Genomic DNA, 22,833 nt, shown 5'->3' on the forward strand with positions numbered 1-22,833 from the left:
CTCAGTCTAGTGACAAATCATGTCCTTACATTCTAGTGAGAACCAATGCTGATTTTAAGTACAGTCAAGAAGAATTGAAACAACACATCTTCCATAACTGAGATTTATTACTGCCTGTAACTTATAGAGGAAGCACTTCTCAGTTTCAGATTTTCAGATGCCAGTCAGGCTTCATGCAGTAACTCACCACTTCACCTGGGGACCTGCTTAGACTTTGCTCCAGATACACTTTAGTCTTCTGACTATTAAGCCAAATGTGCCAAAACCTGGAGCTTTGAGCTACTTCCAACTTTAAAGCAACTGAAAAGCATTAACATCATTACTTTGAATATCTATGGAGTTATCCCACTTTTCCTGCTCTCTTCCAAGTCTGCTGTAGTCTCAAACAAACTCCAGGGAATGCCATCCAGTTCTTCTCAGCAGTGCTCACTGCAGGCAGAGGTTTGCTACAGAACCTTACAGAAACTTTCAGTCTCACGTGTATTGTTTTCTATGCTGAAAAAAACACTTAACTTCCTCATAGTGTCACATCCCCTGCTTGTTTACCCATCCACTGCTTATTAGGGAGTCACCAATGGAGATCAATTGCTTTCCAGCCAAGCCTGCAGAGCATGCCATAGGAGCTGGTGGCTTTGTGCTGTGAAAATATCAGCTGGGTTTGTCCCCTCCAGCTGTCTGTCCTGAATCCCCTTGATGATTGATTTGCTGAGCACACGATAGCAATACAAACCCAGTTAGCCAATATGTGCCTTTTTCTGCAGAGGCAGACTGCAAGTACTGTACATGCAATGTAACCTTTTATATGCACTATAAGTAATTACAGGTTGAGGATATGTCCTTCATGAAGTGCAGAGATACAGCACTGATGATATTACTGCTTCAAGAGCAAGGGAAACACTTCTGAACAATGCTGATGGTGCAGAAAGTTTAATTGGATTAAGTTTGTTCCAATTTGTAAATCATTTGTATGTATTAGGAAATGCAACTAGGAAATCTAGATTTAAAGCTACATAAGATGGAGCCACCAGTACCATGTATATGTGTGCGTGGGATGAGACTGAAGCTAATACTGTATATTTTGTATTGTTTCTTCTAAAGAAAAGAAAGATCAAGGCTGCTAACATTCTCCTAATTATAAAAACCAAAGCCACTCTTGGCTTCTCTTCATCACTGTCTCCTAAACATCCTCCTAAGATACCTAATGCCAGAAGTAACAGTGATAGTTTAAATCATATCTCTAATTCTTCATCTTTTGCATAGCAAATCACATAATAAATGCCAATACAATTCCAGTGAAATAGCATTACTTGCCAGCTGACCTCCAGGTGCAGTATAAACATTGTTTCAAAAGCACATCTCACAATCACACAGCTTTCTGCTGTGTCCCAATATAGGTTATCAATGTATATTACTATACTGAGACTGTAAAGCATTTTATAGGCATGCACATGTCTGAACATGTTTGATTATAGCCTTAGGCAACTTTGGGAAATCCTGACTGAGCCAACATTGCAGAGCTGTCCCAGCTCACAGTGGTATTCAGAAATGCACTAGTCAAGGCACAGAGAAAGTGTAATTGCAGTAAGACACAATTGTAACTCACCATCTGCACTGCAACTCATTTAGTGTCAAACATCTATGAATAAACCTTTGGAATACCAGAGGTTTAGTCTTAGCTTTCAGAAACCCCATCTCTGCAGACCAGAACAACACACATTTGCCACTTTGGAGAGAACTTTCTTTTCATTTTTAATGTAAAGATCACTGATCACTAACATGACATTCTCCAAACTCAAACATAGTTTGAAAATGCAAATCTGTACATATTTTCCCTTCTCTTTTGATGTTTAATGTATATGAGCCTTTAAGCCACTTAACTGCCATGTGGGGCAGTTTTGTATTTGTAAGACAAAAGACTCCTCACTGTGAGTTTTACCATGCTGATGCTGATGGAGACATCCTTGAAGCCCTGACAGAACACACTCTTGATAGCTCACTTCATTTGGAGCAGGGCTGAGCTGCCGATTTGACATAAGAAAAAAAAAAGGCAAAAAAAAAAAAGCAATTAGGAATTCTTTCTTCAGTTAAACTTCAGTTTTAAATTACCTTTTTTGAGGTAGACTGCTCAAGAAATATTAGGAATATTTGGCTGTAAAGAGTTTAAAGCCTCCAACAGTATCATGTCCTGTCCTCCATACAGCAGCAACACAAAGCAAAAGTGAAACACTGTGTGAAAGATAACAGCGTGGTGCTCTCAAGAGATGTTAACATTACATTAAATGTTCACATAAGAAAATGTGTTCCAGCACAATGCTCTCTGGCAGCACAAATTCCAGTGGCATACTAGTGCAAATTCAAGACTTTTAGAGATAGAATTCTTAATGTAAAGTGAAGCACTTGCAGTCCTGCTTTCCCATAGCGATCTTGCTCTGCACAAGATGTTCTGCCTCAAAATGAAACAGATAAAAAGTTATTTTCTAATGTGACACATATGACTTCTGACTAAGTTTGACCATAGTTTAGCATTCACATGATGTGATTGCAGAAATCCAAAACATATGGCAATCTTTGGGTATGTAAAACCTGCCTCTCTCAGTCATGTGTGAGGCTTTGGAACCCTTCAATTATGCATCTCTATAAAATATTTTTTGTATTCAAGGCAGTACAAGTTAAAGTGTTTTAATAATTACAAAAACAGTCACTAAATTTTCTATTCTGCATGCCTGCTTAGGGCTCACAGAAAAAGACATGCTCCTAAAACATCATGAAGGATCTCCATGGTTAACAGCAGGCTGCTGCATGAGTTGGATGACTTTGAACTGCATGTCTGTAGTATATGAATATAAAATAGAAGAGTATTGATTTGCCAGCTCAATTCTATCAAGTGCTGGTCCCACTCCAGAAAAGCACTTAAGTACTTCTTACTACTAGTACTGCTGTTCAGAAGTGTTCAATACACAGGTGAAGTCCAAGTATCATTATTTTTGTTTATTAAAAAGATAGGTTTGTCTTTTTTTTTTTAATTAAATAAACACATTTGTTAAGAGCAGACTGCTGTTTGCACTTCCATCCTTGGAAAATGCAGAAAAGAATTCCAACAAAAATGAAGAAAATATTGAAAATATCTGCTTAGGAAGATTTTAAAGTGTTTTTAAATAAGCAGCCAGGCATGAAGATGACAGACCATCATGCCTCAAGGTGGACCTCAACTGTTAAATACAATTGTGTGAGTCTCATACTTAATGCAACACCAATATTAACCCCACTCTACACAGGCCACAGACTTGACTTACAGCAGAAACACCAGAGAGCCAGAATAATTCTGGAGCAAGAACAATTCTCAAGTATCATCACAGCCCCCCTCTGATTTAACAGCTGCCTTTGCCCCTGCTGGAGGTGAGGCCGAGGGGCAGGGCAGGGTTAGGCTGAGCTGGCATTGCTGCTGCTGGGTGCTGGCCACTGCTCTGCAAGAGCCACCATGCAGTCTCAGATTTGGTTTTTCTGGGCTACTCAGACCATGCAGGCAAGAGTTCAGGGAGAAGGAGTTTAACCTGAAAAAAATTCAAAGCAATTGAAAGACTCCAACTTTGCAGCCAGGCTAAAAGGCAGTGTAACTAAGGCACAAAACTGGAACAACATACTTCAAAAGTCAAATGAAACATGATGCTGGCACAGCAGGGTTACTTGTAACATGACTTGAAACAGGCACCTGAGGCAGCTGCCCTGTCCTAAACTGCCCCTGACAAACCTCAGTTGGGTCAAGACTACAGGCTTTTTTATCACTGAATTTATAGACTTTATTCCCCCTCACACTATCACTGATGGAATTACATTCTTCCATGATTCAGAAGCCATATGGTGGTGGTTATGAAAAGGATACTGTTTAACACTGCAGCAACCTAAAGCAGTAGAGTCTTTGAAGAACACATAGACCTGACAAAGTCTCAAACTTTGGGAGAAAATCACCCTGGTAACTGCAGAATTTGATTGATAGAAATACAATTCTTGAGATGCATTTTATGTATACCGCAGGAAAAAACCCAAACCACTTGTGGAAAGACAGGTAGCAGTGATGAAGAATTTTACTGTAGTCTGTTTTCTGTTCATAATTTTACTGCATTCAAACAATAAAGTGCCTTTATTGAGCTTTATGGCTTTTGGTGGTGGCATTGGCTTTTTTACTTTTTGTTTTTTTGTTTGTTTTAAAGTACAGTACAAGGATCATCTGATCCAATCTTTGTAGGCAAAAGCACAGTCGAGACAAGATGGCCCAGCAATCTATTCATCTGGATCTCAAAAGTCTTCAATGTTGGGGAAATCCACAACTCCCCTGGGGAGATTATTCCAAAGGCTGATTGTTCTCTTTGTGAAAAAATTTCCCCATGTGTCCAATTGGAACCTCCTCAGGAATAACTTGTACCCGTTATCCCTGGACTTTCCCATGTGGCTTCTTGTATAAAGGGAGTCTACTTTTTCTTTAAATAGTGGAACATGGTGATAAGGTCTCCCCTAAGTCCTCTTTTCTCAAGGCTGAACAAACCCAGTTCTCTCAGCCTTTTCCCCTGTCACAGGCTTCCCAGTTTGTGGCTCTTCTCTGGACCCTCTCCAGCCTGTCCACATCTTTTCTGCACAGCAGGGACCAAAACTGAGCACAGCGTTCCAGTGTGGCCTGATGAGCTCTGAGCAGAGTGGGACAATGACTTCTGGATCTCTGCTGGTGATGCCCTTGTGGATGCAGCCCAGCACCCCGTTGGCTCTCTGTGCCAGCACAGCACTGTTTGCTCATGCTGATCTGATTGTCCACCTGGATCCCCAGATCCCTTTCCACAGAGATGCTCCCCAGCTGGGTGGATGCCAGCCCTATGGTGCTGCACACCTGGGTTGTTTTCCCAGGTGCAAGACCTGATGATTGCCCTTGCTGGACTTCATCAGATTCTTGTTAGCCACTCTCCAGCCTATCCAAATCTTCCTGCAGGGTGGCTCTCTCTTCCAAAGCATCCACTTTCCCACTCAGTTTGGTGTTGCTGGGAAACTTCATCATGGTGCACTTGATCCCATCTTCCCAATCACTTTCTGAGGATATTAAGCAGAGCTGGGCCCAACACCAATCCCAGGGGACCCCACTCGTGCCTCGCTGCCCATTTGAGGAGGAGCCATTGACCAGCACCCGCTGGGTGCTGCCTCAGCCAGTTCCCACATGGAGCATCCATCCACACCACAGCCCATCTGCTTTTCAGAGGGAGGCTGTGGGAAACCATTCTGAAGCCTTGGAGAAATTCAGGAGGCAATGTACACCCAGCCCACACCAACCAAGCAACTTGCTTTGTCACAGAGGGTGACCAGGTTTGTCAAGCTCAGTTTGTCCTTTGTCCATCTATGTCGGTGATCCTGTGCCTCAACTGACTTATGATAGCTACCAGAAGGTTTTGTTCCATAATTTTCCCAGGGACTGAAGCAAGACTGATGGGCCTAAAATTCCATGGATCCTCCTTTAAGGCTTTCTTGTGGATGGGGGTACATTAGCCTTTTTCAGTCTTCTGCCATACCCCCAAGTCCACATCATCCCAAGATGATGGAGAGCAGCCTTGCAATGTCAGCTCCTGTAATAGCTCAGCCTCACTGCTGGCTCTGTGTTTGTGCAGCCTGGATTTTTGGTGCCAAGGCCAGGGGCCCAGCAGTACTGGTGCAGACAGAGGTGAAGGAACTGCTGAGAGCCTCAGCATTACCAGTGACTAATGCTCCTGTCCTGTTTATCAGCGGGACAGTAGTTGCCTTCTGTTTCTGCTTGATGTTTTTATACCCAAAGAACCCATTCTTGTATTTTTTTGACATCTTGGCCAAATTCAATTGGAGCTGAGCATTTTCTTTTCTAACTCCATCTTTGCACACCTTGGCAATATCCACATAGTTCTCAATAGGTATGGATCCATATTTCCATCTCTGGTATGCTTTGCTTTTGAGTAGACTCAGAACCTTGCAGTAAGTCAAGGGGGTTCTTGCTCCTCCTACATCCCTTATCTTTAAAGGGGATGAACTGTTTTTGTGCTTTCAGAAAAAAAGAGCATTCTTAAGAAAGTCCCAGCAATCATTAGCTTCTTTACTCTCCAGGGAAGCTTTTCCTGGATTCTGTCCCTTTTTGAAAAAAATTAACACCGCAGTGATTTCAGACATGGCTGCAGGTATTTTCCACATTCACTGGCTGCCTCTGTGAACAGGTGAAAATGCGAGGTTATTGATCTTCTACGGTGCCTTTGAAGATTTGAGAGCAGAAGCAAAGCTTGCACCTGTCCTTACACATGCCCAACCCCTCAGCAGCAGAGGGACAGCAGTTGATACAGCTCCTACTCTTTTGGCTAACTGGCCATAGCTCAGGAAGGCGCTGCTCTCCCAGGTCCCAAGCCTCTTCAAAAGACACATTAAAGCCCAGCTGTCTGAGAGCAAGTCCAAGTTACAGAATCACATGAGAGAGGAATTCTCTCCCATCTGGAGCTTTGTTTGCAGACATAGCTCCAGGCATGACTTTATTTGTTAGCTACATAGGTAAGGCTGGCCAAGGAAATATGAAAAACTGTGGCAGCCCTTGTCAGAACAGCCTCTGAAAAACCCACCTCAGTAACATAATATTTGATTTATACTTCACCAGGTATTTGAAATAAGGAATCACTTGAAGTCAGAGTCTATTGAACAGCTAAGTGGAAATACTGTTAGTACAGGACTTGCTATCTGTGAAGAAACAGGGAACCACCTCACACCTAGTCAGTTTTGAGCCCATTGTGGCAATCTGGTTCTGAGTGATCCATGGCTTACCCTCTGCCATGGACTGAATTAAAAATACTAAGCCAAGTTAGGGGATCACTTAATGCTACAAATAAGACAGCAAATGTGTTTTATAGTTGCAGATGTTCCTAAGCATGTTTTTTTAAAGAGTATTGTATGAATTCCTGAAACCATGAGTTTCATGTTAAGAGTTTTAAATGCACTTTTCAGAATACACCTCTATTAAAGACATCGGTTTCAGTTAAAAAAACCAATTTTCAGTGAACCAGAAACCTTCAGCTTGGTACAAATAGCCAGAAATTAAAAGAGCAGAAGTTCAAGAGTTTCCTCAATGAAGGACCCACTATGGAAATCAGACAATTTTTGTAATGCAATTAAGTTTCAACAGGACAACCCATGAATCATTAATAACATGATACAGAACACAATCAACAATAATTTCCACCCCCCACCCATGAAGAAACAGAAGTCATCCCACCTTGCTCCCAACATCCATCCTAACTAACAGCAGTTCTGTTAGTCCTGCAGTGAGCAAAATCCATTCTGTTGCCACATTACTTTCAAGTTAAGACTTATCAGTCACACAGCCCTTCCTGCTCCTTCTTCCCCAAATTCATTTGGCTGATACTCCTTGTTCTTTAATGAAGTAATTCACTCAGAATTTTAACAGTAAAATATTTTTAGAAGAGTATTTTAAGAAGCAATTAAAATTATCAGGCTTTCTCCTGCTGTCTCCTTCCAGTTACAGCAGAACAATGAAAAAATCTTTTAGTACTGGCCTGAAAAATCAGAACTGCTCATTTTTAGTCAGTGGTCATCAGGAGGAGACTCAGAGGTACAAGTGTCTGTGAGGGGCCTGCAATTTTTAACAACTGAAATCTTGACTGGGAACCTAGTTGAGTTAAAGGCACAGCAAGTAACAGATGAAAGTCTGCTTAAACCATGTACTCTGATGCCTGCACTTTCCAAAAGCCTTATTCACAGGATAATCCCATGGCCAGGAACTATTAATAGGGTAGTTTCAAATGAGATACAATTCAGTTACAACACAACAGTACTAGCAATATTTCTATAAATTTTTGAAATGCTTTTAATATGTACATTCTTTCTTAGTAAATATTAAAGTAGTGCTCTTCACTTGCACTTTTTTCTTTAGACTTCTAAAAGGGTATCAGAAATACAGTTTTCACCCCCCTCCAAACCAATGCACAGTTACCTTCGTAACAAGCACATATGAATTCTGTACACCTTCCCCTCCCCACAAAGGAAATAAAAATATGCCATGGCTATCCAATTACACATCATCACAAGTTTAAATTACACATACAAATAATTCCAGAGTATTTAGAAAAAAACAACATATTGGATTTATGAAATCATTCCATGCATTCAACAACAACAGAAAAAAAACCAAAGGAAAAAAAAAATTAAGTTTCTTTAAAATGGTGGCTTCTTGCTCTATCCAAGTACCAAAGTCTGGATTCAGTGTATCATTAAGACTAACCACTGCTTGAATCATAGAAACATGACAGTACATAGATAACCAAGTTTCTATTTATAGACAATATGATATAGAGTTACTACCTCTCCAATGAATGTCAAATAAAGCAAGTTTCGCTTTCTAAGACATTGAAACTGCATAATAAGAAAACAGTAAGAGGTGCTGCTAAATAGGTCACAACATTTTGAAAGGAAGGCTATGCATTTATATGACCCTGCTTAGCAGCAACAGCTAGTTAGCAGGGTTCCTATGTTTTAGCTAGTTTGTTTCTTTTTCCAGGATGACAAGCTATTTGACTAATCCAGAAATATCACAGATTTTATTTTCAAGAGAAAAAAGAGTTTTTGCAATGAAATTCCTTGGGGGCAGTCTCTTTCATTACATAAAATCTTTGTATTTTCTATAAGAGTCTCGTAGCATAACATACAGATTGGAAACAGATTTCAGACATACATTAAAAACCCAAATTCAAAGGGTATTTTTAACCTTTACTATGAAGTCAAGTAAAATTATAATATTATTTACATGCAAAGGACTCTGCATGATTCCATAATATCCTATTTTTCATGTTTACCTTAAGATACTCCTTGAAAAGCTGTACTTCAGTTCTAAATTTATTTCACATGAATAATGACAAATATCACTCATAAACATTATTCCCTCCCAGTAAATAAATCAATACCATCAATTTGCTCAATTTATTTTAACAGCTCAATTTAGTGTGTCATGTTCCTGACATACAGGAGTTAATACCTGTGCAAGTTAGTATCCATTTATTAGGAAAGCTCTCCATTAGCAGGTGCATTTTCAGTACAAGTAAACCCAGCTTGCTGCATTATCTGCTCTTGCCTTGCAATACTGTCAAACTGCAGTTGAGTACAGTAAGAGCACAAGATTGTTGATCAGTACCACATGTTACAGCTGTTAACAATTCTATTTGTGCCACAAAACCAGAAGTCAATCATTTGAAAAGAATCCTGACTCTTCAACTGAACTTACCAGGTGATGTTAAATACCATCCTTAGCAAACCAAATTTTGTAAAGGCTATTTACAGTGTACATGGCTGAGCATGTACCTTACAGACACAAACACATCTCCACTTCAATACCACCTCATTACAGTGCCTGAAAATGACAACACATCTTCAATGCCATTTTAATTAACAGTTTCAAGCGGGAAATGGTCTTTATTTTACAACTGCTTTACTTGCATAATTTTTTTTTATATAAAAACACTAACTCCTGTCCAGAAGTCTAGACACATTCTACATACTACAGGTTAAGGCAGTAAAAAAATGTGTTCCTGATAACTGTTTTTGACAATGTCAATTAAAGCTGTCTGAAGCTACTCCAGTTCTCCAACAGATCTTTGAAATCCAAATCATTTGTGAGTGAAAAATTCACTTTGATTTCTTCAGAGTTTTAGTAATATAGACAACAGAATTGGGTGTGGTAAGTCAACAAGTGTTAGGAGAAGGAAAAGTTTGATTTCAGTTCATTTCATGAGTTTAGAAGTTGAGAGAATAGATTTTAGATGGGATCCTGAATCAACCAAGAACTGTAGGGAATGAAAAAGATAACCAATTTTATGCACATTACTGCATTCTTAAAAATATACTGTTATCTTCAATAATTCAAGTAAGGTAATAGACATTATAAAAAATAACTTCATGAACCATACTCAAGTTTCAAATCACATTCTCAAACTTTTAACCCAAAGCAGTTTTATTGTGTTAACTTCATATAATAAACCATGAAGGTCTGACTGTACGAATGGTTAATGATTTGCACTTGAGATTCCTGTGATAGCTAGCAGACTTGCTAACCAACTTACTGTAAAGATATGGCAGATTATGTATTGAATCAAAGCACTTTGATTTAGGCATAAAACAAATTCAAATGGTTGACATTCTGTGCTTCTAATGCATCACTCATAAGCGAGGCAAGAAACACCCATTATTGTAGACGATTATTTTTACAGAAAACCCTTCCTTGAAATTAATCTTTTATCCGCAGCTGTAGATGAGAGTATAATCTGTTGTAAACAGGGCACTGTGTTGTAAAACCAGTTTTTTTTTAAATTAAGATCTCTCTCCAAAAGTTGGAAAAACAAACTCTTCAGAATGTCTTTCAAATGTAGCATGTTCTGTTTGCTATATCATAGTTACTTTCATTTGATTCCTTTTTAAAGATGTTTGTGTTCACAGCAGTTCTGTTTTTAAAAATTGTTTGAAATTTATATAAAATTCTGTACATGTTCACAAATTATTGCATAAACAGCATAATCTTCATGGTAATATTCAGCAACAAATGTCCATCTTAGAAGTTCACGTTTCCCTTCTTGCTTTTTTCTTCTTTTTAACTTGTTTGGGAGATTCCCAGCTTTCTTCAGACTTTGCTAAAAAAAAAACCAAAACAATTATAGTGTTAGGACTAAGACTATTTACACAGAATTGGCTTTTAAAATCCTGGATAATACACACTGTATTATTAGGAAGTGATCCAGAATAATCAACCAGAAGTTTTATTCTGATTAAAAAGTAGGATGAAATTGGCATGCATCTAACACAACACATGCCAATTTCATCCTACTTTTTAATCCCACAAATACTTAGGAGTGATAAATGTGAAAGGCCATTCATTTTGCAAATATATTACTTACAGTAGAGTCATTGTTATTTTCTGGCCTAGAAATAACATACATGTACACAATTGACATTAAATGCTCACTCTTACCAGATTACACTGCTCTTAACCACTATATCTGAGTAGTTTTTAAAAGTATTGAACTATGTAAAGATGTGGTTACATGGAATCCATAATCCAATAAAGAAGCACTACGTTCTTAATAAAACAGACTGCCTTAAAACATGCTGGCTGCCAAAAGTAGTAAAAAACATTAAGTATTGTACATGCTGAACCTAAGAGATGTTCTTTCAATTGCTGAGACATGAATCAATCACAAAAGATTTCATATTTTAGAACCAGAAAAGTTCTAAGTTGATACATTGACTTGAAATATTCCATTGTTTCATGTGTTCAAAGCCAAGAAGCCAATTAATGCAGCAGAATGAGATTTTGTAACTATAAAGTCATCATGCTTCTTCTGAAGTCATTAAAACCTCATTTTGTACTTCAACACTTAGCCAGCAACTTATTATAGATTGTCGGTATTTATTAATTTTCTTAAAGAATCTGAATCAAAACATCTTTTTTTTCCCCAAGCAATATCTTTCACATCCTCACTTCCCTTCTAAATTTCCTGTTTTACTGTGTGAGTAACTTCAAACACTTTTGAGTACGAACACTTCTGTCAAGTACAACAGAGGGTACATTTGACATTCCTGGGCACAGCATATTTAAAAAAAAAAAAAAATACCTGCAGCAATTTAGCCAGATCTATGCGCTGATAGACTACAAAAAAAAAACCAACTCCACCCAATACCTTTCTACTCCCAAATAACCAACTGCTTCCCTCTATGATTACATGGAAGCATATGGAAAACGATGCTAATGAGCTAAATTGAGAAATCAAAAGACCTCAGTAGCTGAAAATGGAATTATTTGTATTTTTTCCCACATTTCTGGTAGCTAAATATTCTGTCAACTGCAATGGTAGTAACCATCTGTTCTTCACTGAAGAGTTGCAAGCAGCCCTTTGAAACAATGTTGGCAGAACTCCTTAGTCACAGCACGGAGCTCCAGTCCCAATGGTGATGAGTCCAAATCCAAATCCAAATGTCTATTAAGGACAGGACAAGCCCAACAGACATTTTCAGTCATCCAAGCATATGAAGCCAATTTTTCATCACAATGAAAACAAAAATATCAAGGTGCTGTTAACTTTAAGGAAGTAAAAAATATGGCAAGATGTATAAATAAGACACAATGATCTGATATGGTACTTAAAACTCAAACCCCAGAGCAAAACATTCTGACTACACTCTAGGGGAAAAAGCACATTCTAACTTCACACAAATAAACTGCACTGAGAGATACTTACTCTGTGGAGGAGGCACACTGTTTTGCTTAATATTGGGACTAGAAACATCTGTCTCTTGCAGCATCTGTGGCACTTGGGAAGCGATCTTGTCAGAATTGCCCTCTGATACAATTACAGATGGCTCAGTAGAAACAGCAAGCGAAGGAGCCTCCTCAGACTATTTGAGAAACATAAATAAAAGTTTCCAAAAGTTTAAGTAATGCAAAAGCAAACACTCTTAAATGGTGTTATTCTGGCAGTATACTTAGCAGCTGCTGAGAAGATGGCATTGAAAAATTAAGCCAATATTAAAATCCTGAAAAATTTTCAATTGAGGCTGTAATACTATGACTGCCATCTAGTGCCAACATTTTTAATCGCATACAAACAAAGATCAACAACACTAATTCTTAAAAGACAGCACATATAAAGAAAGGGAGACCAATCTATAAATCACCAAGACCCTAAAAGAATTCTAGAATATTCAACAGAGATGTGAAACAGTGACAGATATGCATTTGGTTGCAAGGTAAACAGGCAAGTAAAATAGGACCAAAGATAACTCAAATCCAAAACAAATCACACCTCCAGTCATTCCTATAAACTGCTCAAAACACTCTGTATATGCTTACAGAATAACAAATATTGGCAAAAGCAGTCAGCAAGTATTTCAGTGGAACTTACTGCAGAAATAACTGCCAAGTAAAAGGTACTTGTGGTATTTTTCAATTATCTAGTTGATTTTGAAGGTTTCCACTATGGAGACAAAATGTAACTGTACCCTAGTGCGTAGTACTTATTGCAATTAAAATTATAGCAAAACAGAAAAAAAACCATTTTGACATTCCAACTGGAAAGTCAAAATATAAAAAAATCTAAGATCTCACACCAAGTTACCAATGACAGAAAGCTTCAATAAAGAATGTATTAGAACACAGCATCTCACCAAGCAACAAACCCCAAACATTAAGGTGTTATTAAGAAACCATAGCTGTAGTTGTATCACAACAGCTGAGACCTGGAACTATGAAAACAAAATACTGAAGTTTACATCCCTGGATGCAGATGTACAGATCCTACACCATGGTCACTGTTTTTACTGCTTCCATCACTATAATGTAACCATCTCAAAAATTCAGTCAGAACATTCAAGAGCAATAAAATATTAATTTATTTTTAATCGTATCATACTAAGCAAGAAATTAAACAGCTTTAGTTGAAAAAAACCCAATACATTAATTTAAAGGATAGCAGTTCTCTGACCTTGCATGAATAGTTTGCTGTGCTCTTACAGATCAACTGAAACAAGTTTTTTAATATCTATAATTGCAGCATTTCTCTCAATCTACTGAAAAATTAGTAATCTCAAATCTTTTTATAGATTGACCATGCTGATAAAATGAACTCCCAGCCTACAGGAATTTCAAGCTTAGCCAATTCTAATGTTGTCTAATAGTTAGCAACCATCAGTTGCTAACTTAACAAACTGTGAAAAATGAACTTAACAAACTGTGATTTCTAAAACAAAAGGAGGACATAAAGCTTCTAGTGCAAGGTAAACAATTCAGGTTTGGCATGACAGTTTTGTTAGGACAGTCATACTTGACCAGCAGGTAAATCAACTCAATTAGGATTTTAATAGCTCAGCTGCCTCAGGTTGACTAAGAAACATGTTGCAGCTTGAGTGTTACAGCATGAAGTATCACTGCAAATGTAATGATACAAATACATAGAGCACTATCTGGAAATTTTTCCAAATAGTTCTGTCCATGTTTTGAATACAGGAAATTGGGTAGTGATGAAGACATTAAAAAATGGATACTACTCTTTGCAAGATATGCTCTCTGCTAATTCAGAAAGGAAGCCTTAAACAACAAATAAAGCCTATTAGATAATATAGTTAAGTGCATAATTCTATGATTCAATAATGAAGTAGTGACTTGTCAAACTGTTACTTCTCTTTCCAAGTATCTCTCTTCATTTAAAGCTTGTGCCTGCTGATAAAATGCAAAAGGTTTCAATGCAGCCCTATGTACAGCATGGGGGAAATACCATCACCAGATACTGTGATGTGAAACACAAGGTTTAACATTCAGCTGTTTCTGATGTTTATGTGGATACACTGAATAACAACTGGTTTGTACCCTATATTTCATTCTCATGTTTTGGAGCATTGCTTAAGGCTAAACTACCTTACCTTGGAAACTTAAGTCATCTGTTCCACACATCACTCACAGTTTCTACAACTTTTTACAACAGCCAAGCCAACAGTATTGGAAGGCATCTTCGCATGTGTGAAATTACAACGAAGCTAAATCTGATAGCCAATCTCCTTTATCAAGGAGACTTGATATAGACTGACAGATCATCTGCACTGTCAGAGACAACAATTCACATGTTTTCCTTTATCAACTCTAGTTTCAGAGAATATTAGTAATAATTTTGTTTGTCCTTTGCCCCCACACTAATTTTAATACAGGACATGTCTTGTTTCACAGTTACTGCTTACACAGCTATGCACAGACACATACATTAACAGATTGAATTTAAGGTTCAAGAGTAACAGAAGCTCTCAAGCCTCTCAAAAAGGGTGTAGTGTAGGTCTCCATGAGATCCTGATGCCATCAAATCACCTAGGAAGCTGGGTGTGATTTTAAACAGTAAAGCACTTAGCAAAATCTACTGAAACTGCGCTTGTATTTTGGCAGTACTGACAGCTTGTGAGAAAAAAAAATAACTGCAGATATTTTCCAAATCAATTTAGATTTCTGAACAACAGAATCTACAGTCTTCCAGGATGCACTATTATGCCACCCTGATGTCGCAATCTAAGTTTTCTGTCTACACATTTTCAATTAAGCCTCTAAAATAAAACAAAACCTCACACTTCCAGGAGTTTGCATACACAGGCAGATGTCTTTTCAAATACAGCTTCAAAAGAAACCATCCCCAACACCAAAGAATACACCAGTCAGGATAGAATAGGCAGCTGTTGCCAACCTCGACTAAAGGCTGAACTGATCTAAACTAAGCAGTTGTACTAAATAACTGTAGTAAAGCTCTACTTGGATAAGCCTTAAGTACATCTGAATGTGCTTTTTATTTGGTGACTTGCAGTCCCTTGTAAAAGTTTTCATTCTGATGTTTTCATTTGACTCTTAAGAACTCATTTTTATGAAACTAATGCTTAGCAATTAAAAATTAAATCTCAGTATTCTGATATATACTCTCTGGTACCAAACTGCTGCGTCACTAGTGTCGTTCACTCTTTATAGAAATTAAAAACAAAAATCAAAGCCACTAGAAATATTAAATATTTTACACCTTCCTAGAATGAGACGCTTTATTGGGTAGCAGTACCTAAGAAAGCTGCTGTTTGGAGAAAGAGGAAAGAGAACTTGTATTGTCTAGAATATGTTTTAACTGTGAGCTGAAGCAAACAGTTTGTGAATTGGTTCAAATGAAACCTTTTCTTACTCAGCCATTAAGCTCAGTAGAGCTATCAAAAAATCAATTTTAGATTGCATTTAAATCAGAATATATAAGTTAGTAACACTTCATTCTGTTGCAACATAACAGTAGAATATGCCACTAGTCTGGTGCTCAGATCTCTTAGTTCATAGGTTTCTACATTTCCAAGTTTTTAACCATTGCTTGAATATTCAAACAAGAAAGTAACTTGCCAGTAAAGAAAGTCACTACTGATTGGGAAGATACTGCTTTACAGAGTAGACATACTTTTTAAAACTCATAGCTGACCTCTCCCTAAAATTCAACTGTGACCTTATCTACACAAATGAATTTGTCAAATGACTTGAGCACTTCCAAATCAAATTGTAACATAAATCAAATTTTGCATCCCTACCTTAGCTGGTTCACTAGTACTTATGGTCTTCAAAGAAAAAGCTCTTTCCTGCTGTGCTTGAACTTTTGAGGTATCCGCCTGAAATTGCTCTCCAGCTTCTCTATCCAGTTCTTCAGCATCCTACAAAAAGGGGAGTGGGAGGGGAAAAAAGAAGAGCCTGTGTTTGCAGTCAAGTTCTGACTCTTCTCCCCTGTCAATGAGTTTTGTTGCCATAATCAGCTTCTATAACTCAGAAAATCCATCAAAAAGAATAATTGAAGTAATGGGCTCACACTAGCCTATGCTAACACTCAAAATGTATAGAATAACATAATAAAGAAATACCCATAGAATCCAATAAACCCCAGAAAGCAGAATGCTTCATGCATACTAACAAAAATCCCAATCTCAGAATGAACCGCACTTCACACTCCTGTTAAATTATAAGAATGTGAAATTAAAATGAATTTACTCTACACACTTAGCAAAAGTATTACAATGACACTTGACTGCTCTTGGTTCTATGCTTTGTTACAAGTTTTAAATGCAAGCTGTATAGCTTTCTATCCTTACTATGCTTTAATATTTTTGCAACCCAGTTTAGTTTACCATAACGCTTGTAAAGTAACCCTCAGTACAGAAGTTGGAAATATATCCAAAGTACCCAAGAGCCTCAACCTTTACTCCTTAAACAATCTAAAGTGGAAAGTTTTCATTTTTAATGTGGAATTAGAGTAGTTACACTCGTTAGTGGCACTGGAAGAATCCTGTGGTTGTGAAGAGGTCTCTGAGTTAACTGCAAACACTGTTCCTTCACTGATTTCCTTATGAAAATGCAGCCACAGCCTAAGTTTGGCTCCTGACAGTAAGGAACACATATTGGCTTACTCCAAGCTCTTCAGCTGGCTTCTACTGCCTTAACAAACACTGAAGTCAAGAAATGAGTGTGAACATTAAAGTATAATCAATGAGAGAGATGAAGATGTTTAAATGAACATGTTCCATTTTTAGAGGATAAGTACACAAATTTTAAATGAGTTTGAAGTAGGGCTGACAAGTTAAATTACTAAACTGTTATAACTTCTGTGAGCAGTTCAATCTGCTCCTATCAAGCAAAACTCCCAATTCTACATAAAAATTTAATACAGATAAGTTATCTGTAAAATGATGACTTCATAGACCGATGGACTGAAAGAAAAAGTAACAAAATTGGACTGGTTGGAGAACAATGAGTTGAGTAACAAATCTGATTATGTTAATATAGAAAGTAGGACTCGACACATATAATTTAAAAGACAGCTCACAAGCAATGGGAAGAAATTCAGAATGCCCTCACTGATCTTAAGTTTCATGTAGGACACTCACAAACACCTGTTAACCACAACTTATTAATCTTGACTTATACTTAGAGCTGTGGTGGTTTGACCAGGAAGGAGTGGGAATTCTGGGATGCTGTGGTCAAACCAATGGATGTTCGGAGTTTGATACTGACACCTGGTGTAGCCAGTGGGGTTTGGACACACCTCCGAGAATACACAGGGGTTAAAAAGCAGAGCTCTGCCCCTGGCAGGCTCTCTTGGGACGTCGAGGCGAAGAAGTCAGATCACCCTCCCCTGTCCAGCCGCTGCTGCTGGGCGGGGGAGGGGCAGCCACGTGGTAGGCCCTGGGCCTGGACAGAGATGGGAGGTGAGGAGGCCCTCGAGGATGGAAGGGTGGAAGATCCCAGGGAGTCAGCCCTCTTGCAGCCATCCTCCCCCCCCCCCCCCCCCCCCCCCAGGAGGGAGAGAGAGAGCCGGCGACACCGAATGTGATAGCAGCTGGCCCAGGAGAGAAGGGGGGGGGGAAGAGTGCCCGGCCGGAGCGGCTAGCGGCAGCGTGTGGCAGCGTGTGGGAGTGCTGCAGCTCCGGGACAGACAGAGACTGAAAGTTTTAACCCCTTTCTTTCATGATTGGGGCCTTGCAAAAATGCTAATCCTCCTCGAAGCTGAATAAGAAGGGAGATGAGAGATGAGATGAGACAAGGACCTGGCCCGAAGAACGTGGAGATGATTGAATGGGGAGAGATGATTTGGAGTGGCTTTTTGGCTAGACTTTTCTTGTGGCCATGGACTCAATTGTTCCTGTGACACAGAGACTGCACTTAGGGGGAAGCAGTGGCTCAGAACCAGGAGGGTTCATCGTGAGGACCCCCCGGCCCCAGGGGGTTGGAAAAATATGGGGGGGACAGATGTCCCAAAGCAGAGACTGTGCCTTTTTGGAGTGAGACAAGGCATCCTTGAAAGACAACCCTAAAAGCAGCTCTGGCCATGCACGGTGGTGAGAGCACTGGGCATGGAAGGAAGATGTCACAAGCGGCAAAAGGACTTTTTTCCGGGCGGTGCCGAAGTGACAGGGAAGCACACGAGGTTTCAGTGTGTTTCCAGGGGAAGCCTATGGAACAAGAAGGACTCCTCTCCTCTTCATGAACTGAAGTTTGAGTATACTAAAGTGTGGTGCCAGGCTGGGCAGTTGGTGATTTGGGAGAATGTATCGGATTGGGAAAGTCAGGTAGTGGGGAGGAGGAAAGTGGTTTTTTGTAAGGTTTTCAATTTTTTTTTTCTTTTCCTTATAGTTTTTCCCTATTTTCCTGTAGTTTAGGTAATAAAGTGTTCTTTATGTTTAAGTTGGAGCCTGTTTTGCTTATTCCTGGTCACATCTCACAGCAGACACCAGGGTGAGGGCATTTTCATGGGGGCACTGGCTCTGTGCCAGGCTCAAACCATGACAAGAGCCATAGCAGAGTCCAGAGCAAATTTCAATTAAAAAAAAAGCTGCAGCCCTAGTGCTCCCAGACTGAATTTACCTCAAAAGAAACAAGGGAAATCAACACAAGCTCCACCTCCACACAGACAACTTGAAAATAAAATTTCCTTGTAACAGGAATTTAATGTTTTACAACTTTAATAAACTGACCATGTGATAACCATAAAAGCTAATCCCAAAGCAAGTATGACTGAAGTTTTTGCTTTCCCTCTCTAATTCTGTCTAATCTAGTCAGATTCCACTGAACATTGGTCATTCTGTAACTGTAAAGAATGTAAACTATGAATGGCTGTCACAATAAACACAAGCAGGATGCATTCTGATCATTAGCTATTAAAAGCTTTCTCCCTCTAGGAAAGTACTTGCTTCATCTATTCAAACATGATTCAATTGCCATGTGAAGTGCAATCTGCTTTTCCTATCTTTACAAATCTGTTTCAATGCAATTCTTCAAAAGCTATTTAAGAAACACAGGAAACTCCAACCATCCTTAGTCGGAAAATATTCTTTCTCTCACTGAAATCTGACTCACACAGTAGCTCCACCAACTGAGCTTGAAACATTGGCACTTACCATTTCTCATAAATCAAATTAAAGCAGTACTTCAGAAAACCATTCTATTCTCACACAATTGTACTGGAAGACAGCTTAAGAGAAAACTTCCATTTCTTTTATTCTCCTAACTAGCTATATTCACCAAAGCAGCTGTCTTTCAAAGGACATGAGGAAAAGGCTTCCCATGCAGAAGACAATTCTACCTGGAAACATCCCTACAGTACAGAATCCAGATTTGACAGAAAATAAGTAATTCAGGATAAATATTTCCCATGCACTTAGTGCTTTTCATAAATTCAGCAAAACTACAAATTATCCCACGTTCAACTTGTGAATACAACAAATTAAGGAAATACTAGTAAAATAAGAATTGCTTTAACTCTTGAGAAACAATTGTAGACAATCCAATCCCATAAAGAAATTAATTTCCCAAAAATCATTTTTGTTCAAGATGCTGATAGCCAAAGATAAGGCAATTTTGTGAATTAATTCCTTGCAATTGCCTTTTAAATCATTAAGATTTTACCTGTGCAGGAGAGTTAGCGTCTTCACCCTGCTTCTTCTTTTTCTTCTTCTTTTTCTTGGATTTGCCACTTGTAGAACTCTGAAGAATTGACTCTGCTTTTTCTCTATCATTATCTGAAATCTTCATACGGGAACAGAAGGTATTTAGCATTTAAAATGACAATGAAATATACCTTGTATAGACTAAGCATAAATCAATAGCTATAAGGAATATACATAACAAGTGGAAATAAGCACAGTGTTATCTATTTAGTGCATTCTAGAAAGACCACATTTTTACATGCTATCTGGTAATACAGGTAGAGGAGCTGGGAATGGAAAAGGCAGCAGACCACTAGGAAATAGTGGCATGGAAATGCTGTTTTTCATGCTGAGAATTAAATATTGTCAAGAAATATTTATAAAAACAGATCTAAACCCCCCCACTCTATACTGATAATGTAGTCCTTGTAATTATGGCAAGACAGAAAGGTTTAAGTTGGAGCTAACTGATTTTTCTCTTCTCAATGACATTCAGTGTTTTCCTTCTCTGTGTACAGAGCAAACACAGTCGTGCTACTCTTATCAGTGTAACTGTGATGAGAGATTACCTTTAGCATTACCCTTTTAGTTACTTTAAGAAATGGCAGTGGTAAGGTCAAAGTCCTGGAGCTAAGGAGAAAATACCACCTTTTACCTTCTGAGTATCAGATCTCTCTTCACGCTGAGGAACAGAAGCAACTTTTTCTTCATCTACCCAGTTTCCCCACTCTTCTGCTGGTGCATTCCAATCAGAGCTTGGATCAGCTGAAGAAAGTCCATCTACAAAGATGAAAAGGTTTTTTCAGGAATATTGCCTTACTCTACAGGTGCTCATTTCCAATTTAAAAACCCCCTACACATATATCCACTTCTTGATGTCAAGATATAAATAGTAATTCTCTGTCTTTCTGAAAAAATGGTAAAGACTTTATTGATAAGTGGAGGACTTTTTAAAGTAATGAGTATGACAGTGATTTTACAGAGCCTAATCACAGCAGCAGCTAGCTAGACGCAGTTGCTTCAAGACATTTTTCTAAACTATTTGAAGAGGAACAAATTTAAGAATTGTTATCTATCTTAAGCTGTTCTCTGCATTTTCTTTCTAGCTAGTGAAAAAATCAGGATGAACTGTAACACTGATTAATCTTGCCTTAGTAAGATTCCTTTACAAGTGATAGATCTGAAACTAAATCTTACTGATTCAAGTCATCTTGTAACTTTGCCATTTTTAATAGTCTTTTTTTCCCTAAGACTCTTAAGTCCATACTCTATTTTGTTATTATTAATTTATAATGGAATGATAGGATTAAAGGGTCAGTTGCATAAAAACTAAAAACATCAGAAGGGAAGAACTAAGCCTTAGACTGTCTGTTTAGTAGAAAGTTGCAGCAAGCCAATTGTGAAACAGAACACTTTGTGAAAGACTGCATTTTCATTTCACATTTATATTAACATTACAAATATTTCTTCCCCTCAGTCTATACCAAACTGAAGAACAGCCAGATTTGGTCTGCCAACTATGGCATTCAATTTAAACAATGAAAATAAAGTCAAAATAAAAAGCAGTAATAAATCCAATTAATTTTTTTGGCAAACATTATGAAGCCAAAAACACATTGAGATCTTAAGATTAGTTAGAACATTTAGAATAGTTAGAAACTTTCCTAATAAAAATATTATCTTAATGACACCTACTTCAGATGCTAAAATTTACTGATTTGAAAAATATTACTCAATACTTTTCAGTTTACCTACTGCCCTCTCAGTAGTTGCTTAAGAAAAAAAAAAAACCATTGTTAGTAATAATAAAAACTAGTAGTATTTGTATGTACAGTTAGTTTTCTTATCCTGATAAAGCAGCAGGGTGTATCTGTGTATCACTTTGGCCTAAACTTGCATTTGCCCACTTCTGCTAGTGTACTCTTAGCTGACAACTATGAGAAAATTTTATTAACAGAAGCTTGAGCCATAAACATTCTATGCTCAGATATGTGAATCAATTATGCTTTTGATAAAACATAAAACTGATTACTTTCAAAGGATTAACTGAAATGTGCTTTCCTTATCCTTAAACTAGGTAAAGCACAAAAGGTAAGTTTCAAAATTATATGGTAACAGAGCAATCATGCCAACAGTGGTGCAGTCAAGGACTGCATCAATCTATTCCACTTTTCCAGTTATTTAACTGCACTAAGTTGTTCTTAGGGAGAAGGTAACATGCAAGGCTGCTTCTGTCAACTTCTGGAACAATTCTTCAGGTCAACGCCTAATGAGATGCACTATGCTTTTTCATAAACAGGGAGGAGAAAGTGGGGAGTAAACAACCACTGTTCTACAACTCTCAAGTAATTTCAGTTATTTCTGTCCTGTATATGCTTCCCATATATGTAAGAACTTCCTAATGTTTGCTAAATGAGAAAGCAAGTAAGACTAAATAAAAGAGTCTGATGTTGCCTTAACTTTCCAGTAAGGTACAAACATGTAAAAACAAACTGACACAAATTCTATCTACTAAAAACATATTTTGCAGACTTGCAGAAAATTTTTCTCATCACTTGCAGCAAGTCTTTCATTACAAAGATTTTTCTACCTTAAAATGCATGAGCTCTCTCACTTCTGAGTTTGAATATCCAAGTATTTTTCCTAAAAATTTACCATTTTCTATCAGAATTTATTAAAATACTTATTTTTAATTCCTTCAAACTGTCTATTAGCTTACAGAATTCAAGTATTTCAGGTTTTTCCTCAGATACCCACCACTGTCTAATCTGAGTAGCTAATATAAATAACTACACTTTAACAGTAATTAACACTTTTTTAATGAAC

The 22,833-nt window shown here is 38.0% G+C and overlaps 1 protein-coding gene across 2 annotated transcripts in view; it reads right to left on the bottom strand.

Moving 5' to 3' along the window:
• Nucleotides 1-8,745: 8,745 nt before the first annotated feature.
• The window catches only part of MTDH (metadherin), a 34,259-nt gene continuing 20,171 nt past the window's right edge, over nt 8,746-22,833 (bottom strand). The window contains exons 9-13 of one of the 2 annotated variants that reach the window (XM_064706451.1): nt 20,663-20,787; nt 19,988-20,107; nt 16,126-16,245; nt 12,282-12,438; nt 8,746-10,676 (exon numbers count right to left, since the gene is read on the bottom strand). In XM_064706451.1, the coding sequence (XP_064562521.1) occupies nt 10,606-10,676; nt 12,282-12,438; nt 16,126-16,245; nt 19,988-20,107; nt 20,663-20,787 (593 nt within the window). In that variant the 3' untranslated portion in view covers nt 8,746-10,605. The remainder of the gene's footprint in view (nt 10,677-12,281; nt 12,439-16,125; nt 16,246-19,987; nt 20,108-20,662; nt 20,788-22,833) is intronic. The other variant, XM_064706453.1, reaches the window with a different exon arrangement.

Source organism: Zonotrichia leucophrys, chromosome 2 (genome assembly GCF_028769735.1).
Source record: "Zonotrichia leucophrys gambelii isolate GWCS_2022_RI chromosome 2, RI_Zleu_2.0, whole genome shotgun sequence".
Taxonomy (NCBI): Eukaryota; Metazoa; Chordata; class Aves; order Passeriformes; family Passerellidae; genus Zonotrichia; species Zonotrichia leucophrys.